General features: G+C 39.5%; 1 protein-coding gene across 3 annotated transcripts in view; it reads left to right on the top strand.

Moving 5' to 3' along the window:
- LOC149180055 (coatomer subunit zeta-2-like) overlaps positions 1 to 22183 on the top strand; it is a 52561-nt gene that overhangs the window by 5627 nt on the left and 24751 nt on the right. For all 3 annotated transcript variants that reach the window (XM_089415881.1, XM_089415880.1, XM_089415878.1), the window contains exon 2: positions 10293 to 10452. In XM_089415881.1, coding sequence (XP_089272007.1) covers positions 10293 to 10452 — 160 coding nt within the window. The remainder of the gene's footprint in view (positions 1 to 10292; positions 10453 to 22183) is intronic.

Genomic DNA, 22183 nt, shown 5'->3' with positions numbered 1-22183 from the left:
TTTTTAATAAAATTTTGATGTAAATTGTAATAAGTGATGTCTAGAGAAGTTGTAGGGGGTATGAGTAATCAAAATTAAATCTCTACACCTCAATTTTCTGCTAAGACATACTTTGGGGATCATAAAATGTGTTTCTACCCCTCAAAACAAACTTTTCCTAAGTCTAGTGGAAAACGTGGCAATAAAATAGCCCAAAAATAAATAATGTGGGGAAAATAATCATATTTCCACATGCCAATTGAGGTGGAAATGACTTGGAAATTAAAACTCAAGTCAAAGTCAAGACAAAGGAAAGTGGAGAAGTGAGTTGGCCACCACATCATCACAAGAATTATGGCACATGCACAAATTGATTCTTGTGGGCCATGCAACTCGACTTCCTTGGAGATTAACACATAGCATGGAGAATATTTGATAAGGTTTGATTTGAGAAATTTATGGAGTCTTGTCTCCACTCCTCCACCAACACTTCACACTTGTACACAAATTCTTCACCACAAGTCAACGCATATCAGCCCAACCATCTCCTATGCAGATCCCACAACACTCCACATGTAGATTACTGGTAGCTTCTTGGTTCGAATTAACAGAGGTGGCAAAGCATGGTTCTTGGTTGAGGATTTGTTGAGGGATATGACTCCCTCTTCTCTTACCTACATCTACAGTTGTCATCTCAACAGGCAGCTCGAATTTTGCACGTGGAAGGAAAGGGATTACGCTAGCCATCAAGGAGCATTTTCGCACCAGTCAAGGGACAATCTTCATGCCATATGGAATTTGACCTCTACATTGGGATTTCCTCCTCCACTTGTCACTGGGGTTCTACTTTGGGATTTTCTCCCAATTTTCTATTTAAGTGAGCTTGGGCTCCTCATTGTAAAAATCCTTAGAGGAGCTATTGGGCTAGCGAAGCTCTGCCAAAATTTGTACTCAAGTATCTTTCATTGATTAATAAAGCAAGACTTTGGGGGTCACTTTGGTGTGATGTTCTTCTTCCCTTTTGAGGAAATATTGTTCAATTATGTGCTTCATATTCTGTGCTTGTTAAATTTGGATTTGTTATTTCATTTGCCAAGCTTTTGGATTAATTGGTGTAAGCTATCTTGCATTGGTTTTTGGCCTAGAGGACCACTCTAGATTGAAGAGCACTAGAAGGTTTTTGGTTGAACCTCTAGCCTCTTCTCTCATTGTGTAATCTAGTCCCTTGTGAAGCTAACAATGTCTTTCAAGTGTGTAGAAAACCTTATGTGTTTGAGCAAAGCTTGAGCGTGGGGTAAATCTTTGGTTGGATGAACTCACTCTTAAGGAAAAAGGTGTAAGAACCCACATCAAACCAATTCCTCCTGAAGGCTGATCCAACAAATTGAAAGGGAGCCTCCTACCCTAGCTCTCTAATATATCTTATTTCAGAATCAAATTTCATTTACTTATGCGCTATCATTGACTTTATCTAGCTTTAGGAGCTTGTGAAGGATTTACTCCTTCTTGCTTGCACAAGGGGGGAATGCGAGTTCCTCTTTTGTCTCATGCAAATTGTATTTTACTTGTATATTCTTCTATTGTGACTCATATTCATTTGTTGATCCAAATTTCTTGTGCTCTCATGGCTTGCGTAGTTCTAATGGAGGCTTGAAGGCATGTTTGAGGCATCACTTGAAGGGGTTTGTAGGTGGAAGATTTGAGGAATAAAGAAATATCATTGGAGCCTTCTCATCTACCAAACCTCTCTCTCATAACCACTCTTGCCTTCTCTCATTTGGGCAAGGATTCCTCTTGATGTTTCGAAAAGTTGAGCTATTAAGTTAAATCTCTTTGGGGAATGCGAGTTGCCTCTTTGAGGCACTCTTGAGTTGTAACTTATCTTTCTTGTGTTTTCTTACTTGGTCTCGAGGAGGAATAGTTTGCTCTCTTGAGCTTATTGTAAACTCTCCTCAAGCCTTAAAGTCCCTCATCTCTCTATAAGAGGGCTTCTTCTCTAATTAATAAAAGCAAATCTTGTGTCTTGTGGGAGCTTGGGGACTTCCCCTTGGCATCCCAATCTCCTCATTTAGTAGGAGGTAGTAGTGGTGGTTGGTCTCTTGCTTTGCATTTTCAAGTTCTCTTTTCATTTTTGCAAGTAGCCTAGATCCATTTCTTTCACTCATTAACTTTCTCACTAATTCACACTTATATGGGGTAAATCTAAGACTTGCAATTTGTGCTTTACATTGCTTATTCAATCATTGCAAATCTGATTTACTTGCATCTGATATAATTCATTTAGTTGCTGGTACAAATGTTATCTCATGTGATTATTTCATAGCTTTCATGTGTATTCCTTTCCATTAACATGCAAAGTCATTTTTACATGCTAATATCAATATGGTTTCCATGTTGATGTAATTTTCTGATTTTGTCATCTAATTTCAACTACCTTTTGACATCATAAGTTCATTTCATATTCATGCAAAGCACTTTTAATCATCTACATCTCACTTGCAATTTTTGCATGCCTAAAATTAACCTTCAAGCATAAGCTTGATTGATAGACTTTAGGAAATCTTCTTTGATTTTCCCAAAATCTGAGTTTGGAGAAAATGCTAAAACATGTGACTATGCAGTTCTCTTGTGTGGCTGAGTCCCTTGTAGGAATGATGGCACGTGGGTTGACTTGAAGGACTAGGGGGATATTCGTTAATGAAGCTGAGCTTCTTCACTTGAGGCCTCTTGCAACCACCTCAATCCCTACCAGGTTGAAGGATTTGAGAAGAAGTTACATGTTAGATAGCCCCTTAATTAAAATCTACCAAGAACACCATCACACACAACCACCTCACAACTTTGAATGGTTTTGCATGCATTTGACGCTGGGATCTTGTTGAACATTTCATCATTTTAGCTCTTTCTCAAATACATGCAAGATACTTTGAAAGCTATATCTCTTTCATTGTAAGTACTTTAATTTTATTCTTGTATCTTGCTCATGCTGATTGGATTAGTTTAAAGTTCCATTGATGTCATATCATTGTTTATTTTTCATGTGAGCATATTTCCTTTTTCAAGTACAAGCAATATCTTACTTGCAACCATTCGATTTCATTTACTGCTTTTCTTTCAAAGTTGTACCTCATATAGTAGATTTGTTGTTCTAACACTTATTTTATAGCTTCTCTATTCTATTGAACTTGTTGTTTCTTGAAAGCATTGTTTTATTGCAAGTATTGTTACTACTTTTGAGCATATTTTATTTCTTGCAAGATTATTATTGTTGGCATTGGTCCACTTACATCAATTTGCCTCGCAGCTGCGGATATATTGTTGAATCATTTTAATGATGATTATATGCTCATGATCATTTGTACTTGCTAAGTCTTTATTTTTTACTTAAAGTTACATTTTAAGTCTTTGAATGGTTGATGCTTGAATTGGTCTTCTAATTATCTCCTAGAACTTGTTGAGTCCAACAAGCCTTCTTTAACATCTTCCTTAGGGTCCACCCCCCTTGGTTTTAGCTAGGAGAGAACCTAGATGGAGAGAATTGGGATTAGGTGACAACCCCACTTCTGAGCTTTGCCACCAAGGCCACACCTAGTGGGGTTGAGGATTTTTCCCACATTAACTTAGGTGTGTAAGCAAGGCGGCAATAGGTACCATTAATGTGTTAGAATTAAATACCTTATCCCAAAACTGAACTTGACCTTTGTAAGGCCCATAAATATTGAGGATATCAAAAGTCTTTTCCAATCTCTTACTTTTGATCTTCTTATAGAGACCAGAGAAAATCACAAATGAATTAATTAGCAAAATACTATTATTCCAACCTATTAAGAGACCCCGAGTTTTCAATTGAATCCACAACATGGAAGTCCTAGCCCTTCATCAAATTTCTTAAGGCCTCACTCAATATATCCCCTCTTCTCAATGTCTTCTAAACAAAGATCATGTCAGGATTATCCTTTACCAACAAACATTTGAGAGCCACTTTTTTGGCCTAGCTCCACAACCCCCTTATATTTGGGGATAAAATTTTCATTTGGTTATTGGATTAAGGGTTTGGGTTGCTCTAAGGACCCTTGTGATAAGTACTCATCTCCCTTGCTTAACTTCTTGCTCTTTCTCGTGCCTTCTTGATTAAGGACTTCCTCCCCACCAAAGATGAATTGACAAGAATCATTAGCAAGGCCTCCTAAGGTAACAACTTCCCCATTAAGCCGATCCTTTTGGTCTAAGATCATAAGGGTCAACCCCTTTCACTGGAGATCAAGGTTGACAAGGCCTCCTTGATATAGGAAGTGCAACCTCCTTTGAAACTATGAAGGGAGTCATCAAAGAGATTGACAATGATGCCCCTATAATCAGATCTCTTATAATCACCTCTATAGAAGGAGAGGGATGATCGCCCACATATGAGATCGAGCATTGAAGACCTGACCCCTTGGTGACCCATGTATCATATTCCCATGTCGGAGAGCATGAGCCCCACTTACACACTACTTTGTTATTAAAACGAATAGTAAAAGAAGAAGACATCTTAAACGGAAGAGATGAAGACTCCCTAAGACGAACCAATTAAGGGGACATTCCCCTAAATGTTTTTGAAGCAATATCGACCTTGGAAGTAGTTATTAATCCATTGGAAGGCAACTCAAATTTCCTCTAGTCTTCCATTAGTAAAAGCGATGGTACAAGTATGGGTTTTTGTGCATCACAACCAAGTGTACAATTCTCCTTTTGAAGAGTATCTTCTTCTGAAAGGGCCATAGGTACGTTCAATACCATCTTCACGTCCTCCTTTTGCAACTGAGAAATAGAAAAGGGACCTTTAGTGTGATTTGAAACCTATTTCTTTTTTATGAAGGGTTTATCATAGTCAGCCAAGATGTGCCCGCCCTTATGACATTGAGCACATTGGAAGGACACATTTAAATAATCTAGGCACCGAGTTAAGGAGTGACCTTTGACAATAAGCTCATTGTACTCGAAAAATCCTTCATGAATGTTTAGTTCCACCAACACCCTAGCCATCGACCTTTGATTACTAGACAAAAAGCTATCATTCACTACTAAGGTTTTGCCTATACAGTCACTGATTGGTTTAATACCTGTGATTGTCCATGATTCTATTGGTAGACCTAAGATTTTAATCCACATTGTTGATTTATCAAAAGTAGTCACCTGTGCATTAGAAAGGTGGGGGGGGCAGGTTACCATGGCCTAATAGACATACAAGTCAAGTCCCAGAACCAAATTTCTTTCAATATCTTCTACACGTTGTTTTTACCTTGGAATGTGAATCCCAAGCAACTATGTGCTAGGGTATGCAAGGCCAGGAAGTACCCAAGCCCTGGAAGCTAATTTTCTTGCAGCTAATCACCTAGGGTCTCCATCAACATCCTCTTGCCTATAATCTTCCCTACTAGTGTTGTTCCATCTAAATCCATTATATCCCCTAATTCGTGTCCTTCTCCACCACCAATGAAATTCCTCCTTTGTTTTTTAGGGTTTTCTTTTGCTTCCTTCTAGAAAGTGTCTCTTTCTTTCTAGAATTGCATCCTTCCACTAGCAACAGGTCTAGGACTTCTCACATAAATCCATTGTAACCTCTCGAAAAACTTGATTGCAAATAGAGAACCCTAGCTCTAGAGTCTAGGGACATCAGTATCATAAGTCTCATGGAAATAGATAGACCCTTGAACTGGTTTGATGGCATCAATAGATGAGCCACATGCTCGACTAGGTCCCACCATTTCTACACTGCATAAACCCTACCATGTGGAAGCCAGGTCATAAGATGTCTTTAAAATTGGAAGTTGTTCACTACTTACTAATGAAACTTCACCCATTATCTAGGAGCCACCAAAATCTTCACACAAGGAAGGTAAAGCATCCTTAAAGGGTTTCTAGGTCTAGGTTCAGGAACCAAAGGTGCTTTCCTTGCCATTTTGCAACTTGTCCATCAAACCTTTAATTGTGGGCTGCGAGTATTGAATAAAAATCTCCTTTTGTGACAACAAATCCTTTGAATAATCTACAAACGTCCCCACAACAAGCTCTGCCATTGTGCCTATCTTCTGGCCTGCAGTTCCAAGTAGATGAAAACCCTAGTGAATCTACGAAGCCCAAAAGTCCTTCTCATCATGGGATTGCACCTCTACTATCATATATATGTTACATTAATGATTAAACATCTAAGTGGTAGGGTTTGCAGCCTTTTAGTCTTGAACTCTGAAATTATTGTTTCATTATTTAGCAATTGCATTTTCTCTTGCTATTTGATTAGACTGAAATGTTGAATTTTATTCAAATGTCATTATTGTTCAATTTGAATTCAAACAACGACATGAACCATGTGGCATTTTTAAATATAATGCAAAAGTAACACTTTTGGGTTTTTGAATTCCAGAATTGTATTAGTTAACTGAATATCTTATATTATCATACATCAAAATTGGCATGGACCATGGCAAGAAGGAATGAGCTAAAATAATAATGTGTCATTATTCAATTATATATATATATATATATATATATATATAATTGAATCCCCCTTGGTTAGACGCATTATTGTTTTGGTCCATCCCTTATTGCCATGGTCCATATACATACATACATATACATATATAGATAGATAGATATTAACAAATGTAATGGTGAACTTTTCAATCCCTTTAGGATAGACACATTATTACTTTGGTTCATTCCTTCTTGCCATGGTCCATATACATACATACATACAAATAGATAGATAGATAGATGGATAGATAGATATGATCAAATGGGTGAATTTAATCCAAATCTCATATGAAAATTTGAATCTTATTTGAATTTTGTTGTTGCTGAATTTGAATTTGAACAGAGACATGAGCCGTGTGACATTTCTAAAAATAATGCAAAAGAAGCACTTTTGGATTTTGGAACCCCAAAATTGTATTAGTTAAATTGAGTATATCATATTATCATACATCAAAATTGTTATGGACCATGGCAAGAAGGAATGAACCAAAACAAACAAACTTTCCAATGTATAATCTGAAAGCATAAGACATAATACATATATCTATGCCGTAGAAAATGCCACTTCAAGTGTTGTACCAAGCGTGTTTGGTATGGAAATATAGAAATGCATATGCTATGACCTTGGAACGTGTATTTGAACTTTTAACCACGTGTGGGAAATGTGATCATACAGTCAAACATGCTTTCAAGGCATATCAATGTTCGCACAATGCATTTCCAACACTAAATCTGCCTATTTTGAGTTGGTTTGAGTTGGTTTTTGATTGGGTTTGACCAAAAATGCTGGCAATTAATGTTAATATTAAATTCTTGAAGTAAAAGTTGACATTTCCTTCATATTTCTTTTTTGTTGATGTGTTCTTAATCTTTCCTTTTTGTTGGCATTTCCATTATCTTTCCGTTTTATCCTTTAAGTTAAATTTTTAACATTACCTTTAATTGTTTCATGATGTTTGAGAGTGGTTGCAACCTCATTGGATTTCATATGGAAAAAGTAGACTTTCATACGCCTTTCAAAATTCTGCAGACTTAACAGTTTTTAGGATTTTAAGATTTGTAGGATTGCAGCATCTCATTGAATTCTATCATGTATGAGGGTATGTGATTGGGATTTAACCAAGAGCACCAAGCCCATCATGTACCCCAATGTTGGTGATGTCGATTGTTGAACTTTGTCATGGCCTTAGCAAAAATGTACCCTTTACTAAACAAATCATTGATTATGCATGTTAAACTTTTTCTACGATATTTTAAGGTCTGGATTATGCATTTTCATCAAAACTGGGTGGTATTGGTTGATACCCCAGAAGGATTGAGGTAGAGGCAAAGGCTAGACAAGAGGCAGAGGGTGATTCTAATAATAAGGATTCCAATATAAGTGATGGTGGAGTCACGTTTTTAGGATGTTTCCATTTTGGAAATTCATACCCATTTCCTTGTATTGTACACCTTAGACATATATCAGCCTAGCGTTGAGAGCTAATACAAGGTTTTTCTGCCCCTTCCCTTGCCTCAGCAGTTTGCTACATGCACCTACTGACTAGTCTAGTGATTGAAAAACTCTAGTAGGCTAGAGCATGAACTTGCTAAGAAAAACCAAGGAGAATCAAGTGAAAAATGAAATTGAAATGGCCTTTTTTTGGCTATTTATAAACAAGGTCCACAAGTTTACCTGTCAGACCTGGGTGAGTTTATCTGAGATTTGGTGGGTCCGATCAAGTTTTTCCATAACTGGCCAGGTCAAACTTAGGTCTGACTGGTTTGACCGAAGCTGGCTAGTTCCAGACTAAACTGATTCCGTCTAGGGCCTGAGCTGGGTCAACTAGGTGATTTCTATTCCTAGTGAACCTGGTCAATTCCTCTTACTACAATTCTGCATGGCATCCTTCTCAGGGCTGAGGCTTCATTATCAATTTTCAGAAGGGTCCGTCTAATACTTTGAGATGTTAAGAGGAATATTCACTTTGCCCATTTTAATATGAAGACCTGTGGTTAAGGAAGTTGTAGAACATTATATCAATACAATTAGCAATTGTGTGCTGTCTGTCTGTAGTGAGCATGGATGCAGCAGCATAGATATTGATGATGAAATCAGATGACGGTGATTTTTTTCTTTTAATCATACCATGAGTCAAAATGATTTGGGGGTGAGTTATACTTGTGTTGACTTAATTTGAATCACAAGTCAAATTTGGTCAACCTGAGTATGACTTGCCAACCTGCCTATAACTGCCCTATATTTGTTTTTTTTTGTAATTGTTTTTGCGAAGTTTTTCTGAGCCAAGTCAATCTCTCTACTCTTCTGCCTTGTCTAGTTTTCCTTTGAGCTGACTTTCGCAACATTGATGTTTGTTTCCTTGTATCTTAATAAAATTATTCTGCTAACAGAATGCCATTCTTGATATGATAAACATTTATGTAGATTAGGTCATCATAGTTGTCTTTTTGCTCCTAAATAATGCTTTATTTATATGCAAGAAATTGATACATCTGGAGTGGCATCTGACAGAGCTTTTTATATTGCTACAATCATGTGGAAAACCTCACAGGGAATCCTAAGGTTTGCCTCCCAACATTCATGGATGGCAGCCCTAGTAAACTTATCAGTGTAGACTAGTGCTTCTCACTGCTTGGGCTCATGTGGAGCACATATTCTGTCAAAATGTAGGAACATATGGCAGTAATGGAGGCCACATGAACACATAGCAGATCATATGATTTCATGCTAATTATAACCATATTAAAAGGTGAGTATAAAATTCCATACAAGGTCTGTCCGCAGGCATCTCCAGAAATGAACCTTTGATATTCAAATATAATGGCATGATATAACATAGTGTAAACCTTGAATAGCTCATTCATGCCAACTTGATTGGACCAATTCTCTCATTAATCATAAGCTGCCATATATGCATGTGGCATGTCAAAGTTCAAGCATCAACTCATATGTTCATTCAGGATTCAAAGTTAGGGTTAATAAGAGATCATTGAACTATTTACATGTGTAGTGCTTAATTGCATATCATGTCTTCATATGACAATATGACAAAGAGAGGGGCTTGGAAATGACTTAACAGTTATATTGTAACCTTCTCTAATATGCCTATCCACAACACTTACGCTTCAACAAGTTGATCAGATGTGGATGGGTTGGGAGACACAGTAAGCAATGAGTTGGACTTGGGAAACATTATCTAATTGGAGCCATAATGGTAGATGATGTACCTTAGGATACAGCACAAATCAATGTGTATTTACTGCTAGGCTACTCTCCTTTTTCCATTCCTCTTCTGAATTGAAACAAACTGTGAAAGGGAAAATATTGACCTAATGTAGGGTCAAATGTAGAATATCAATATTTTATCTCAGACTATAGTGAATGGCATACTATAACTCATTACCTGTTGTTAACTGAATGGCTTAAAAGTTTTAAGAAATCATCTAAACATCCATGAATTCCTCCATGTCATTTCTGAAAACAGTAAGGATACAAATATTGTGAGAGCTAAACTATTTACCAACTACACTTGTATGTGTGAATGCTTAGGTGACCCCCAAAAGAGCTATAATGTCTCGAGTATCATGTCTCTTGAGTGGCTTATGTTGTTTCCTCTCCACCTGGATAGTCACATGTGTTTAGATTATGATTGAAGAGATAAGAAGTTAGAACTGCCTGTATGAACATCTAGAGGTTGCTGAAATTTGTAATCCTTATTCTGTCTCAGATCGTGATATGTTTCTTAATATATATATTTTTTGTCATGTAGTGTGATGATTTCAATTTATTTGTTGTGCAGGAATCTTGTCCTCTGATCAAGAACATTTTGCTTCTAGATTCAGAGGGAAATCGGGTTGCAGTTAAGTACTATTCTGATGACTGGCCAACCCTTGCCTCAAAGCTAGCATTTGAAAAATCTGTTTTTACCAAAACCCAAAAGACAAATGCTCGCACAGAAGGTAACAATCAGTTCCGGTCTGACATTGAAAGGTGTTAAAAAAAAGTAATGAGTTAAATGCTTCTGAGAGTTAGGGTGTTGCCAGATACATTAGTATTATCGGGAAAATGCTTTATTCCCATGTTTTAGTTTCCTTGTATGTATGTTTAGCAATGCTTTAGTTCCCCAAGCAACTGCAATCTTTTTTTAATCTCAGTTTTTGTACAGTTTTGCTGTCTTGCACTGATGACTATGTAGCCTGTAGTGTTTACAATGTTGATTCTGGTCGTTGCTGTTAGATCTCTGTTGATCTACATTTAGGATCTCACCCGAGTGTTTGTTATTAGCCAATAGTTTAAGACACTGCTATCATGTTACCCTATTCCTTTTATCCGTACTATTATCAGATAAATTAGATGCCAAAAGCTTCCCGAGTAGGCATGCTTGATGTTGAACATCATAGCTTAAATTACATTTACCCATGGAAAGGACATATTTCACTGACAATGTGAAACTACTTTGGCAGCATGGTTGGGTATCTATAACTTAGTCTCTGACATTTCTGTTAAAAAGCAGTAATCAAGTGAGTCAGAATTGTAAAACTATATCGTTACCACTTGATGAGCTGTTGGAACTTGAAACTGTGATGGGATCCAAAATCTGAATGAATTGAATGTTAATGCCCAGATTTGCACCGGGATTAAATGCAGAGGAGGGTTTTGGAAGCTGCATGCTCACCAAGAATGTGAACAGGTTAGGAAGGGAACCATTTGAAGAATGCGTGGATGGAAATGGATCCCAACACAATTACTGGGGTCAAGTTTTCATTCACAGAGTGTTGCAGGACTTTTCCAGTTGGAAGTTGAATAAAGAAAGGTGTGGATCTAGCATTCCATTGAATTCTAAATGCAGCATCTCTTTTCTCCGAGGAGAACATGATAGTGATGCCCAACACAACCTTAGTGTAGTGCCCTAATTCCCAGATTTGCTTAAGAATAGGCCTAACTCCTGGATTGCTATGATTATGAGATCAACACCTTGTATGAAAGTGAATGCATTCAAGATTAATACCTAATTTATCAAAGCTCACCATTGCTGTTTAGCATATGTTACAATTGGAATAGGGCTTTTTATCTTTCCCAAGGAGACTTGTCAATTTTCTGTAATTGTTAAGGCAAAAGTGAGTACTTTATTTTCAGTTTAATTTCGCATATGAATGTGGATGGCTGCTGACCTGAGTTAATTTGTGAGCCAAACTTGTGTATTAAAGTGCTATTCTTTGTTAAAATAGAACCGACCTGTTCAATAATATGTATTTATACTTGCTGAGATTAAACCTATAATTTTCAGATGCTAGCAGCCTAGCAGCCTAAACTCGGATTCAGCGCTATATAGGAAGACAAAATCATGGTTATGTCTTAAACACAGTTACATCAGTTACATCTTGCGTAATAGGCAGATCCAATATGTTACTTACCAGTCTGACCAAGTGTATGCTAGGATCAAATATTTTACAGTGTATATTCCAGGAAGAATGGTAACCTTATCCTCAGTATTGGATCAAACTTAGTTCAGCCTCTTGCATGCAAGAAGTTTAGCACTATATTAAGATAAGCATAGACGAGGTGCTTCCTTCTTGTTGCCTAACTTAGCAGGTGGATGCAAGTAGTGTTACATGGGGGACAAGTTCCCAAGGGTAGGGGTTGCACTTCCCATGCTTCTGTGATGTGGGTACTAAAAAGGGTGTGTTCCCAGACTTTCCCTTTTGAAGGGAATGAATAGAAACACACAAAGGGAATGCTCCTTTCAAAAGAAGGAATGTTTCCTCCCAAAATCTAGCACTTTCATGTCCCTGTTGACTAAAGTTTGGGGAAAATAATTAAAAAAAGAAAGAAAAATGACAATATATAATTAAAATTTAGCCTAATCTACTCTTTACTTTAGTCATTGGTTCATTCTCCTTGCCATGGCATGTGATTTCTCCTCTGTCTCTGATTTGTCATTTCTCCTTTGGACATCTGCCACCCAACATTTTCCTTTGTCTCTGCGGTGAGAACTCGAGAGGGGTCCAATGTTGCATGTGGCTGCGTGAGAAGGCAGTCAAGCATGGTGTTTTGAGAGGGGTCAAGCTGCAGTTGTGTGAGAGGGATTGAATGTGGTTCCCTGACAAGGGTCGAGCTGTGGTTGTGTGTGAGGGTTTGTGTTAAATTTTAGGTATGTTCTATGCTTAGAGCAATTTATTTCAATTTTCATAGTTAACTCAATATCTTTTCCAAATTAGAAATCACATCAACATTAAAGTAAACTGCAGATAGAACATAACATAATTGCAGAAGACAAGCCAAGACAAGAGGACACAAGATGTGGCGCTAGCCAGGGACAAACCCCAATGTGGGGAAACCCTTGATCAATTCTTCTTATGTTCTTCAATAGTTCAGCAGAGAGAGAGAGAGAGAGAGAGATAGTACATTTACAAAAAAAGTCAACACTTTGACTTATCTAGATAAGAGCATAGATCATCTCTAAGAAGATAATACATGAGATCAGCTGAAGACATGCTGCATCAACTGATTCTCCAAGGTGCATCAACTGATTCTCCAAGGTGACTCCTTTGCCTATCATTGTGCTGCATCTCGTCATCATGCTGCACCATGTTGCACCCATCATCACAACGCTGGACCTTATGACCATGCTGTACACATCATACTGCTGCACCTTACGCTGCACTGTTGTACCTTGTGCCACTGCTGCACCATGCTGTCACCCATGTGCTTGCTGCACCATTGTTGCTTTGTGTACTTGCTGCGCCAAGTACGATACTGCTGTCCCAAGGTGCTTGCAGCACTATGCTTGCTGCGCCTTGTTGTTGCTGTCCCATGTACCATACTATTGCAGCACCATGAACTTGCTGCACTAAATACAGTTGTCCCATGTACCATACCATTATGTACATCCACCATGTACTCGTTGTTGCTGCTGTCCTATTGTGCCACTACTGCACAATGTCATAGCTGTCCTAATCATGCTGCTGCCCCAACATGCTGCTGTCCCATCATTGAGCTGTCCAGTGAGTTTGCAGCGTCATGTACCTTTGTTGCCATGTCATAACCGCTGTCCCATCACAATTTGCTATGCTTGCCATGCTGCTCAGCCATGCTTGCCAAGCTGTACATGCTTACATTGATTCTCCTAACAACACTCTCATCATCAAATTATCCTCATACTTATACTTGAATGCTGGTGCACTTTTGTAGTTCTGCAACTCTGGTTAGGGCATCAATAGTACCCTAACAACCACCTCTAAACTCGACAACAGTCCTTGAAAAGAGTGCGACTTACCTCCCTTGAGAAGTTGCTGTCCATACATCCCTTCACGCTGTCTAGGGCATCCTCCACGCTGTCCCTTTGACCCTCTATACGACGGCTAAGATTCTGTTGTCCACACAGCCCTTCACACTTTCTAGGGCAGCCTACATGCTGTCCCTTTGACCCTTCATGCTGCGGCTAGGACTCTCTTGTTTGACTGCGGTTAGCGCTGAATTAGACCAATGTTTAGGGCAGGATTAGATCAGCGTTTAGGGTAACCTTTTAGGTCTGCGTTAGGGCTGCCTTCCATTTGCATCTAGGGTTGTAGGCCTCCTTCTAGACTTGCGTAGAGACCAGTGTATAGGTTAGGGCTCCTTCTTGATATCGTTAGGGCTTCTCTTCACGACTGTGTCCTCTAGATTAGGGCAACATATTTCTTCTTCTTGACTGTCGCTAGGGCAACCTCATCCTCCAACGTCTAGGGCTACCACTCCTAGATTTCTCTTCCACTAAAACCCAAGACAAGTGGAGAGAAATCAAGATAGAAGTGTGTGTATAAATGACTATCAAGTCATCTCCTTTTATACTAAAATGTTGAGCACATGTGGGGTTTATTTGGTCATTGGCCGACCTTGATGAATTGTCTTATAACACGAATAAATTCATAACTCCATGAATACTTATCAGAATCAAATGATCTTTAGATCAATCCTATACCTCTCGATGAGAGGGATCCAAGAAAAATATTAGCTGCCATAAATAATATGACCCACATGGTGTTTGGCCCTAGTTTCCAATTTTAACACTCCCTCTCAACTAGGGAGAACTCCATCCGTTGATCCATCTGTTCGACTGTACTATCTTTGCTATCAGTGCCCTGCATTGCTCTGCTCTGCTGAACCACGAAGAAGAAGAATTGATCGAGAATGTCTCATACCATTCTCTACTGACCCAAAGTCAGTTCCATATGAAGAGAGTGTGTCATACCACTCTTACTGACCCGAAGTCAGTTTCATTGATCCCAGATCAATATCACAAGAGAGTGTCTCAAACCACTCATACTAATCCCAGATCAATGGAGGTCATCCTAGCATAGGGAGTACGATAGATACAACAATGCATCCATAGATAGTACTACTATGGTCCCTAACCCCATTTCCCTGCTCATTGGCCAGATGAGAGGTACTTCCCATGAGTCCCAGACTGCATGGGTAGGATGCCTCGACAAGAGAACCATTCATCCTGTCCCTAAGTCGCCTCAGGGTATCACAGGGGAAGGCTGAGCCATCCACCCTGTACACAACGCACCATTAAGGGAGGGTGAGTCGCCCTATGGTCGCGTTTTGCTCTGATAGTACCCCAAGCCCCTCGGAGCTCCCAGAGCTCAATGCATGCAACATGCAGGACCCTCATAAGAAGGTCTCTCAACGACTCCAAGTTGTTTGGGAAAGTCACAAATTTGACCTTTCCTCGGGGCTTTGACAGAATGTCTGCGACCTGTACATCCTTCTTAATGCGATAGAGCCTCCTCACTCATTGACGTACCATATCCCAGATAAGGTAGTATTTGATGCCTATATACTAGAGCAATCATAGAATACAAGATTCCTTAATAATTGAATCCCTCTCTGGTTGACACAGAAGATCACAACAGTATCCATCATGTGTACAAACAGCTCGCTGAAGAGCTTCCGCTACTAGACAGCTTCACACGAGGTCATACTCATAGCTATGTATTCGGTCTCAGCGATGCTTATAGCAATTGACTTCTGCTTCCTACTCATCTAGGATATCGAAGCAGAACCCAAAGAGAACCAACACTCAGAAGTGCTCTTTTGATCCTCCACACTGCCTGCCCAGTCAGCGTTCGAATAATCATGCAGCTTCACATTTCCGGCAGTGTATCTCAATCCATGAGAGATTGTGCCCTGAAGATATCTCAGAATATTCTTGGTGCCAATCCAGTGAGGCTCAACCATATATGAGCTCATCATGTTAACTGCAAAACATATGTCCGGACGGAAGTTCACTAAGAACATCAACGTGAATGAGTTTATGAAACTCAAAGGCATTTCCCAAATCTGGTCCGGCATCACTACTATATAACTTCTAAAAGTTAAGATCCTCGAGGTAGTCACAGGCTTGTAGTTTACCATTCCACATCCGGAATCCAACTCCCTTTTACTTCTGCAAATGAGAGGGTCTGCACCTGTCAGAAATAGGTCGTCCTCAGAAGGTGTCGGTATGAGAGGTCTATCATCCACAACCTTCGAGAAATGGTTTGGATCTGATTCACGCCTAGTGAATCTCAACTTCATAAACAGCTATCAATCCTCTCATACTACGCTCGGGGTGTTTTGCTTCAAGCCACAAAGGGCTTTCTTCCACCTGCATACATGAGATTCCTGATCATGAATCTCAAACCCCTCTGGTTGTTCCAAACTTGTGGATCTGCTACATGAGGGAATGGTCCCCTTGTAAGATTTTCCTTCGGTACATCTCGGACATGTACCTTCATGCTCTTCTTGAATTCGGGCATCCTGGTCACCATCTAACTCACATCAGGTAGGGCCCCATAATAAGCAGACCTCCGGTGCTATAGATGAGATGTGTCAATGGACATGGTCCCTAATGGACCATCTTGCAACTTGATACAAATTGCCAATCCTGAACCCATGAGTAAAAGCATCTTTGAAAAATTCTATTTTCAAACACGTACCTTTCCATCGATGAATGCCACTTTGAAACTTTTGACTTCCGTTGCCGAAATGGACACCGGGTTCTTCTTGCGATCAGGTACATAAAAGAGATTCTTGTAAATGAATTGAGTTACCCTCATCCAATTGAGGGGTAACATTCCCTACACCCTTTTCGGGATATGTGGCATCGGCTCCAAGTATAATTCCACGATTGTTTCCATGTCTACCAAATTAGAGAGATCACCCTTCTATCCGATGAAGTGCCTTGAAGCACTACAATCAATAAGCCAGATTCCCACAGAATCTGAAGCAGAGGGCCAATACAAGATAATGCTTCTTTATCTTATCAGAAACAACATTTGATTCTTCATACTTGGGGTTCCTTGCTTTCTATGAAGAGTCAACCGTTTCCTTGATGACTTGCATTACTTGTCATTTCTTCGATCATTGAAGATGTCCCTGGAATGATTGTTTTCTTCATCAAGTGATGTGACCTTGCCATTCAGACACTCCTTCGCATAATGGACGAACTTATTACAAACAAGGCATCTGCCTTTCCTTCCACCCTTAGATCCGTACTTCCCATTGAAGTGATCTTTAGGTAGGCCATCAGAAGCTTCCGCTACGCCATTTTGATAATATTCTCTGCTTCAATTTCACCCTTGGTGAATTTGAAGAGGGATGAGGAATCCAGTGATCTTGTTTTCCTTTCCCAACTGTCTTCGGTGATTGCTCTTTCACTCTTGCTTGGGCTTTGTCTTCACCTCAGCTCTGATACCATGTTAAATTTTAGGTATGTTCTATGCTTAGAGCAATTTATTTCAATTTTCATAGTTAACTCAATATCTTTTCCAGATTAGCAATCACATCAGCATTAAAGTAGACTGCAGATAGAACATAACATAAATCGCAGAAGACAAGCCAAGACAAGAGGACACAAGATGTGGCGCTAGCCAGGGACAAACCCCAATGTGGGGAAACCCTTGATCAATTCTTCTTATATGTTCTTCAATAAGTTCAACAGAGAGAAAGAGAGAGAGATAATGCATTTACAACAAAAGTCAACACTTTGACTTATCTAGATAAGAGCATAGATCATCTCTAAGAAGATGATACATGAGATCAGTTGAAGACATGCTGCTTCAACTGATTCTCCAAGGTGACTCCTTCACCTATCATTGTGTTGCATCTCGTCATCACTCTGCATCTCACGTGCTGCACCATGTTGCACCCATTATCATGTAGAAATTTCTGTTTTCCCACCCCGGTTTTCAGTTTCTTCTTATTTCTCCCATATAGTTAAATGCCCTTTCCCATAACCATACATTTAACAAACTGAAAAAAATAAATTTGCTGAAAACACAAATTTTGGAAATTTTACAGAATGCTGGAAATTGCAGAAATAAAAATCAGTAGTAATAAACAGGCATTAAAACACATTTAAACACTGAGATTTTTGGTCAATGTGACCCTGGAAAAACCCCCTACAACTCTTGGGGAAAACCAGTTTGAGAGCTCTTCTTTATTTCTGAAAATTGCCTTTTACAGTGAGAAATTTTCAGCAAAAAATCAGCAAGCAAATTTACAACTTATCTCTTTTCCCATGCTTCACAGCAAACTGGAAATTACAGCTAACAAGACAGCAATAAATGCTGTACGGTCTCCTCGATTTTCGTGCCCACTTTCAGCATTAAATGCTGCTGTATGGCCCTCGTTTTGCGTGCAGAAAAACAAGCAAACTGCTCCTCGAAAATCGTGCCAAAATCTGCCTTTCACTGTGTGCTGAATCAGCTGTACAAATCTGCTCAACTGCTGCCTTGGAATGTGTGCCAAGCTGCTGTCTCCTTCTCCTCCCTGCTCAGAAATCTCTCTTGCTCTCCTTCTCCCAATCTGCTCATGAAAGAATTGAATCGAATGTGATCTTTTCCTCCTTTTCCTCCCTTAATATAACTCCAAATGACTTTTGGGTGACCCAAGTGACTTTTGGGTGATCTCTAAATCCAATGGCTGAAATAGATTTAGATCAATGACTGAGATTAAATGCTCATTTAAATCTCACTTTTTATTTTTAATTCACCCCACTTTAATAAAGACCCACTTAGTCATTTATTTCCAAAGTCACTTTTCCTTTCTAATTTTTCATTGACTTTATAAAAGTGACTTTAAAATTAGACTTAGTAACTTTATCACCTAAAGTCACTTTTAAATTAGATTTAACTTTATAAAATTATAAAGTCACTTTAGGAGAAAAATTAAATTCTTTTGGACACTTTTCCCTAGGCCAAAGATCAAAGCCTAAGGGAACCACCTGTCCTCCGGTACCAAATTTCAACATATCACAATGCTGGACCTTATGACCATGTTGTACACATCATACTGCTGCACTTTATTTTGCACTGCTGTACCTTGTGCCATTGCTGCACCATGCTGTCACCCATGTGCTTGCTGCACCATTGCTGCTTTGTGTACTTGCTGCACCAAGTACCATACTACTGTCCCAAAGTGCTTGCAGCACTATGCTTGCTGCACCTTGTTGTTGTTGCCGTCCCATGTACCATACTATTGCAGCACCATGAACTTGCTGCACTAAATACAGTTGTCCCATGTACCATCCCACTATGTACATCCACCATGTACTTGCTGTTGCTGCTGTCGTATTGTGCCATTGCTGCACAATGTCATAGCTGTCCTAACATTCCGCTGTCCCAACATGCTGCTGTCCCATCATTGTGCTGTCCAATGAGTTTGCAGCACCATGTACCTTTGCTGCCATGTCACAACTGCTGTCCCATCACAACTTGCTATGCTTGCCAAACTGTACATGCTTACACTGATTCTTCTAACAACATTCTCATCATCAAATTATCCTCATGCTTATACTTGAATGCTGGTGCACTGTTGTAGTTTTGCAACTCTGGTTAGGGCATCAATAGTACCCTAACAACCACCTCTAAACTCGGCAACAGTCCTTGAAAAGAGTGCAGCTTACCTCCCTTGAGAAGTTTCTGTCCATACATCCCTTCACGCTGTCTAGGGCAGCCTCCACGCTGTCCCTTTGACCCTTTATACGACGGCTAAGACTCTGCTGTCCACACAACCCTTCACGTTGTCTAGGGCAGCCTACATGCTGTCCCTTTGACCCTTCATGCTGCGGCTAAGACTCTCTTGTTTGACTGCGGTTAGGGCTGAATTAGACCAGCATTTAGGGCTGGATTAGATCAGCGTTTAGGGCAGCTTTTTAGGTCTGCGTCATCTGCATCTAGGGTTGTAGGCCTCCTTCTAGACTTGCGTAGAGACCAGCATATAGGTTAGGGCTCCTTGATATCGTTAGGGCTTCTCTTCATGACTGCATCCTCTAGATTAGGGCAGCGCATTTCTTCTTCTTGATTGCGGCTAGGGCAGCCTCATTCCTCCAACGTCTAGGGCTACCACTCCTAGATTTCTCTTCCACTAAAACCCAATACAAGTGGAGAGAAATCAAGATAGAAGTGTGTGTAGAAATGACTATCAAGTCATCTCCTTTTATACTAAAACGTTGAGCACATGTGGGGTTTATTTGGTTGCTGGTTGACCTTGTCGAATTGTCTTTTAGCACAAATAAATTCAAAACACCATGAATACTTATCGGAATCAGATGATCTTTAGATCAATCCTATACCTCTCAATGAGAAGGATCCAAGAAAAATATCAGCTGCCATAAATAAGATGACCCACATGGAGTTTGGCCCTAGTTGCCAATTTTAATAGTTTGAGCTTTGTCAGATGGTAGATGTGGTCCTCCACCTGCGGGATTATTGCTATGTGAGGAGGGTAGACTGTAGACCTCAATCTGCTTGGCTGCTGGAGACTAGGGACACAACCCATTGACTATTGGCTGTTCGAGATTCAAGTTTTTGACAGGTGAGAGCACTGAACAGTGGAGACATTGCTGTTAACTTGTTGGCTGCTGGACCAGTGGACAATGGACATCTTGGGCTGCTAGACCTGTGGGCAGTGTTGGATATTGTTGACTGCTGGAGCTGTTGGGTATGCACCATGCAGTTGCTGTTTGGAGGAGCTGTTGGAGATAGCATAACAATTTCTTTTATTGTTCTGTGTAAATGAATGATATTCATATTTGCAATTTCAGCTTTCAATGTTCATTGTTCAGATTGCGGTTATCAATGGTTACGGTTATAAAATTTAATATGATTATTATTTGAAATTTCAGACCCTACAAGTGTGAACATTGTTTCATTCAATGATAATATGCTATACCCTGTACCTACAACCCCTTGTTCCAGGTTGCATTCTAAAACTAAGCAAATCGATTACATATCCTGAAAATGAGTCATTCTGGCAATGCCAACAGCACAGACAGTGATAGTGACTATGATATTGAGGCAGAAGAACATGAAAATGTGGGGAGAAATGGGAGAAACAAACACAAGGGAAACAAGCATGAGCAGGGGTCAAGATCTGTAGCCAAGTACTGCCAACCAAAAGATTTGTGTACTATGTGAAGGGATCATTCAATCCTTAAAAGCCCTGTCTGTTATATCCAACTGAACAAGCAAAAAATAGGTTGAAGGCTAGTGGTGGCACACATGATTGGACTTGCAATATTTGTGGCCATCCTTGCGTTGGCAGTTATACCAGAGTTAGGCAACATTTTGGGGATTCTGGGCAAAGGAGTTAAAGTATGCCTGAAGCTGACAGCAGTTCAAAAATCTGAAGTTTTGAGGCTGCAAAGGGTAGCGGATGCAGAAGGGACTTTTTTCTAGCAGAAATGTCATCCCATCCCAACCCATACACACTTATGCCTCTAACATCAGTGGTTTGGATTGCTTCATCAGAAAATAAGGGTTCTACATGTTGTTCTTGTGCAATAGGTGTCACGTGCTGGGATGTATAATATTTAGTGACGGTATGACACAGATGATGCCATTGGCAAATCTCTTTTTGCTTATGGAATTTCCTTCCGTGTTACTCAATCTTCTTATTATAAAGAAATTATCTGATCAACTGCAGCAATGAGACCCTCAGATGTAACCCCCTGGTGAATAGAAGCTATGAACAACAATTTTATAAAGTCAAGTATCAAATATTCATGTGCAAAAGGCACAATTGAAACAGACATGGGTGACGGAGGCATGCTCTATTGTGATGGATGGGTGGATAGATATTAGTATACATGCACTCATTAACATAATTGTGACATTTGTAGAAATTTCTGTTTTCTTTGACTTTTAATGCAAAACAGAAATTTCACCTCTTTCCCAGATGCTTCTCACATCTTAACCCTCTGAATTTTCAGCCTTATGCTGTATGAAATGGAAATAAATCAGCGGCAACATGGACACTATTTTAGCTCTTAACAACCCCAATCCATTAGGCAATTCAAGAGAAGGTACCAAGTATGCCAACAAGCCCATTAAGGCAATTTTATTACGCATAAAACAGATTTGAACTTCATTTTATGGCTGCTGTAAATAAAACAGCAAATCTGCCCTAACTTCAATATTAATGTTAGGAAACTCCGGAAGTTGCTATTGGTATCTCCGAAGAGAAAAGATTGATACGAGTGAGCTTGACCCATCAGAAACAGCTATTGGCCCTTCACTCACCTAACTCACTTCAGCTGGCGCAATGTAACTTTGGTGACTCCCGTACTGCCTATAGGTCTAGAAGGTGGTTTGGGTCACTTAACAATTTCGGTCTTAACTTATGTCAATCAGCCCAACATATAAGTGTTGCAAATCACCAGAA

Source organism: Pinus tabuliformis, chromosome 3_2, assembly GCF_031772625.1.
Source record: "Pinus tabuliformis cultivar Carrire ecotype Pingquan chromosome 3_2, CPIR1, whole genome shotgun sequence".
NCBI lineage: Eukaryota > Viridiplantae > Streptophyta > Pinopsida > Pinales > Pinaceae > Pinus > Pinus tabuliformis.
The sequence above is the reverse complement of the archived record's forward strand: the minus strand, read 5'-3'. Positions and strand labels throughout refer to the sequence as shown.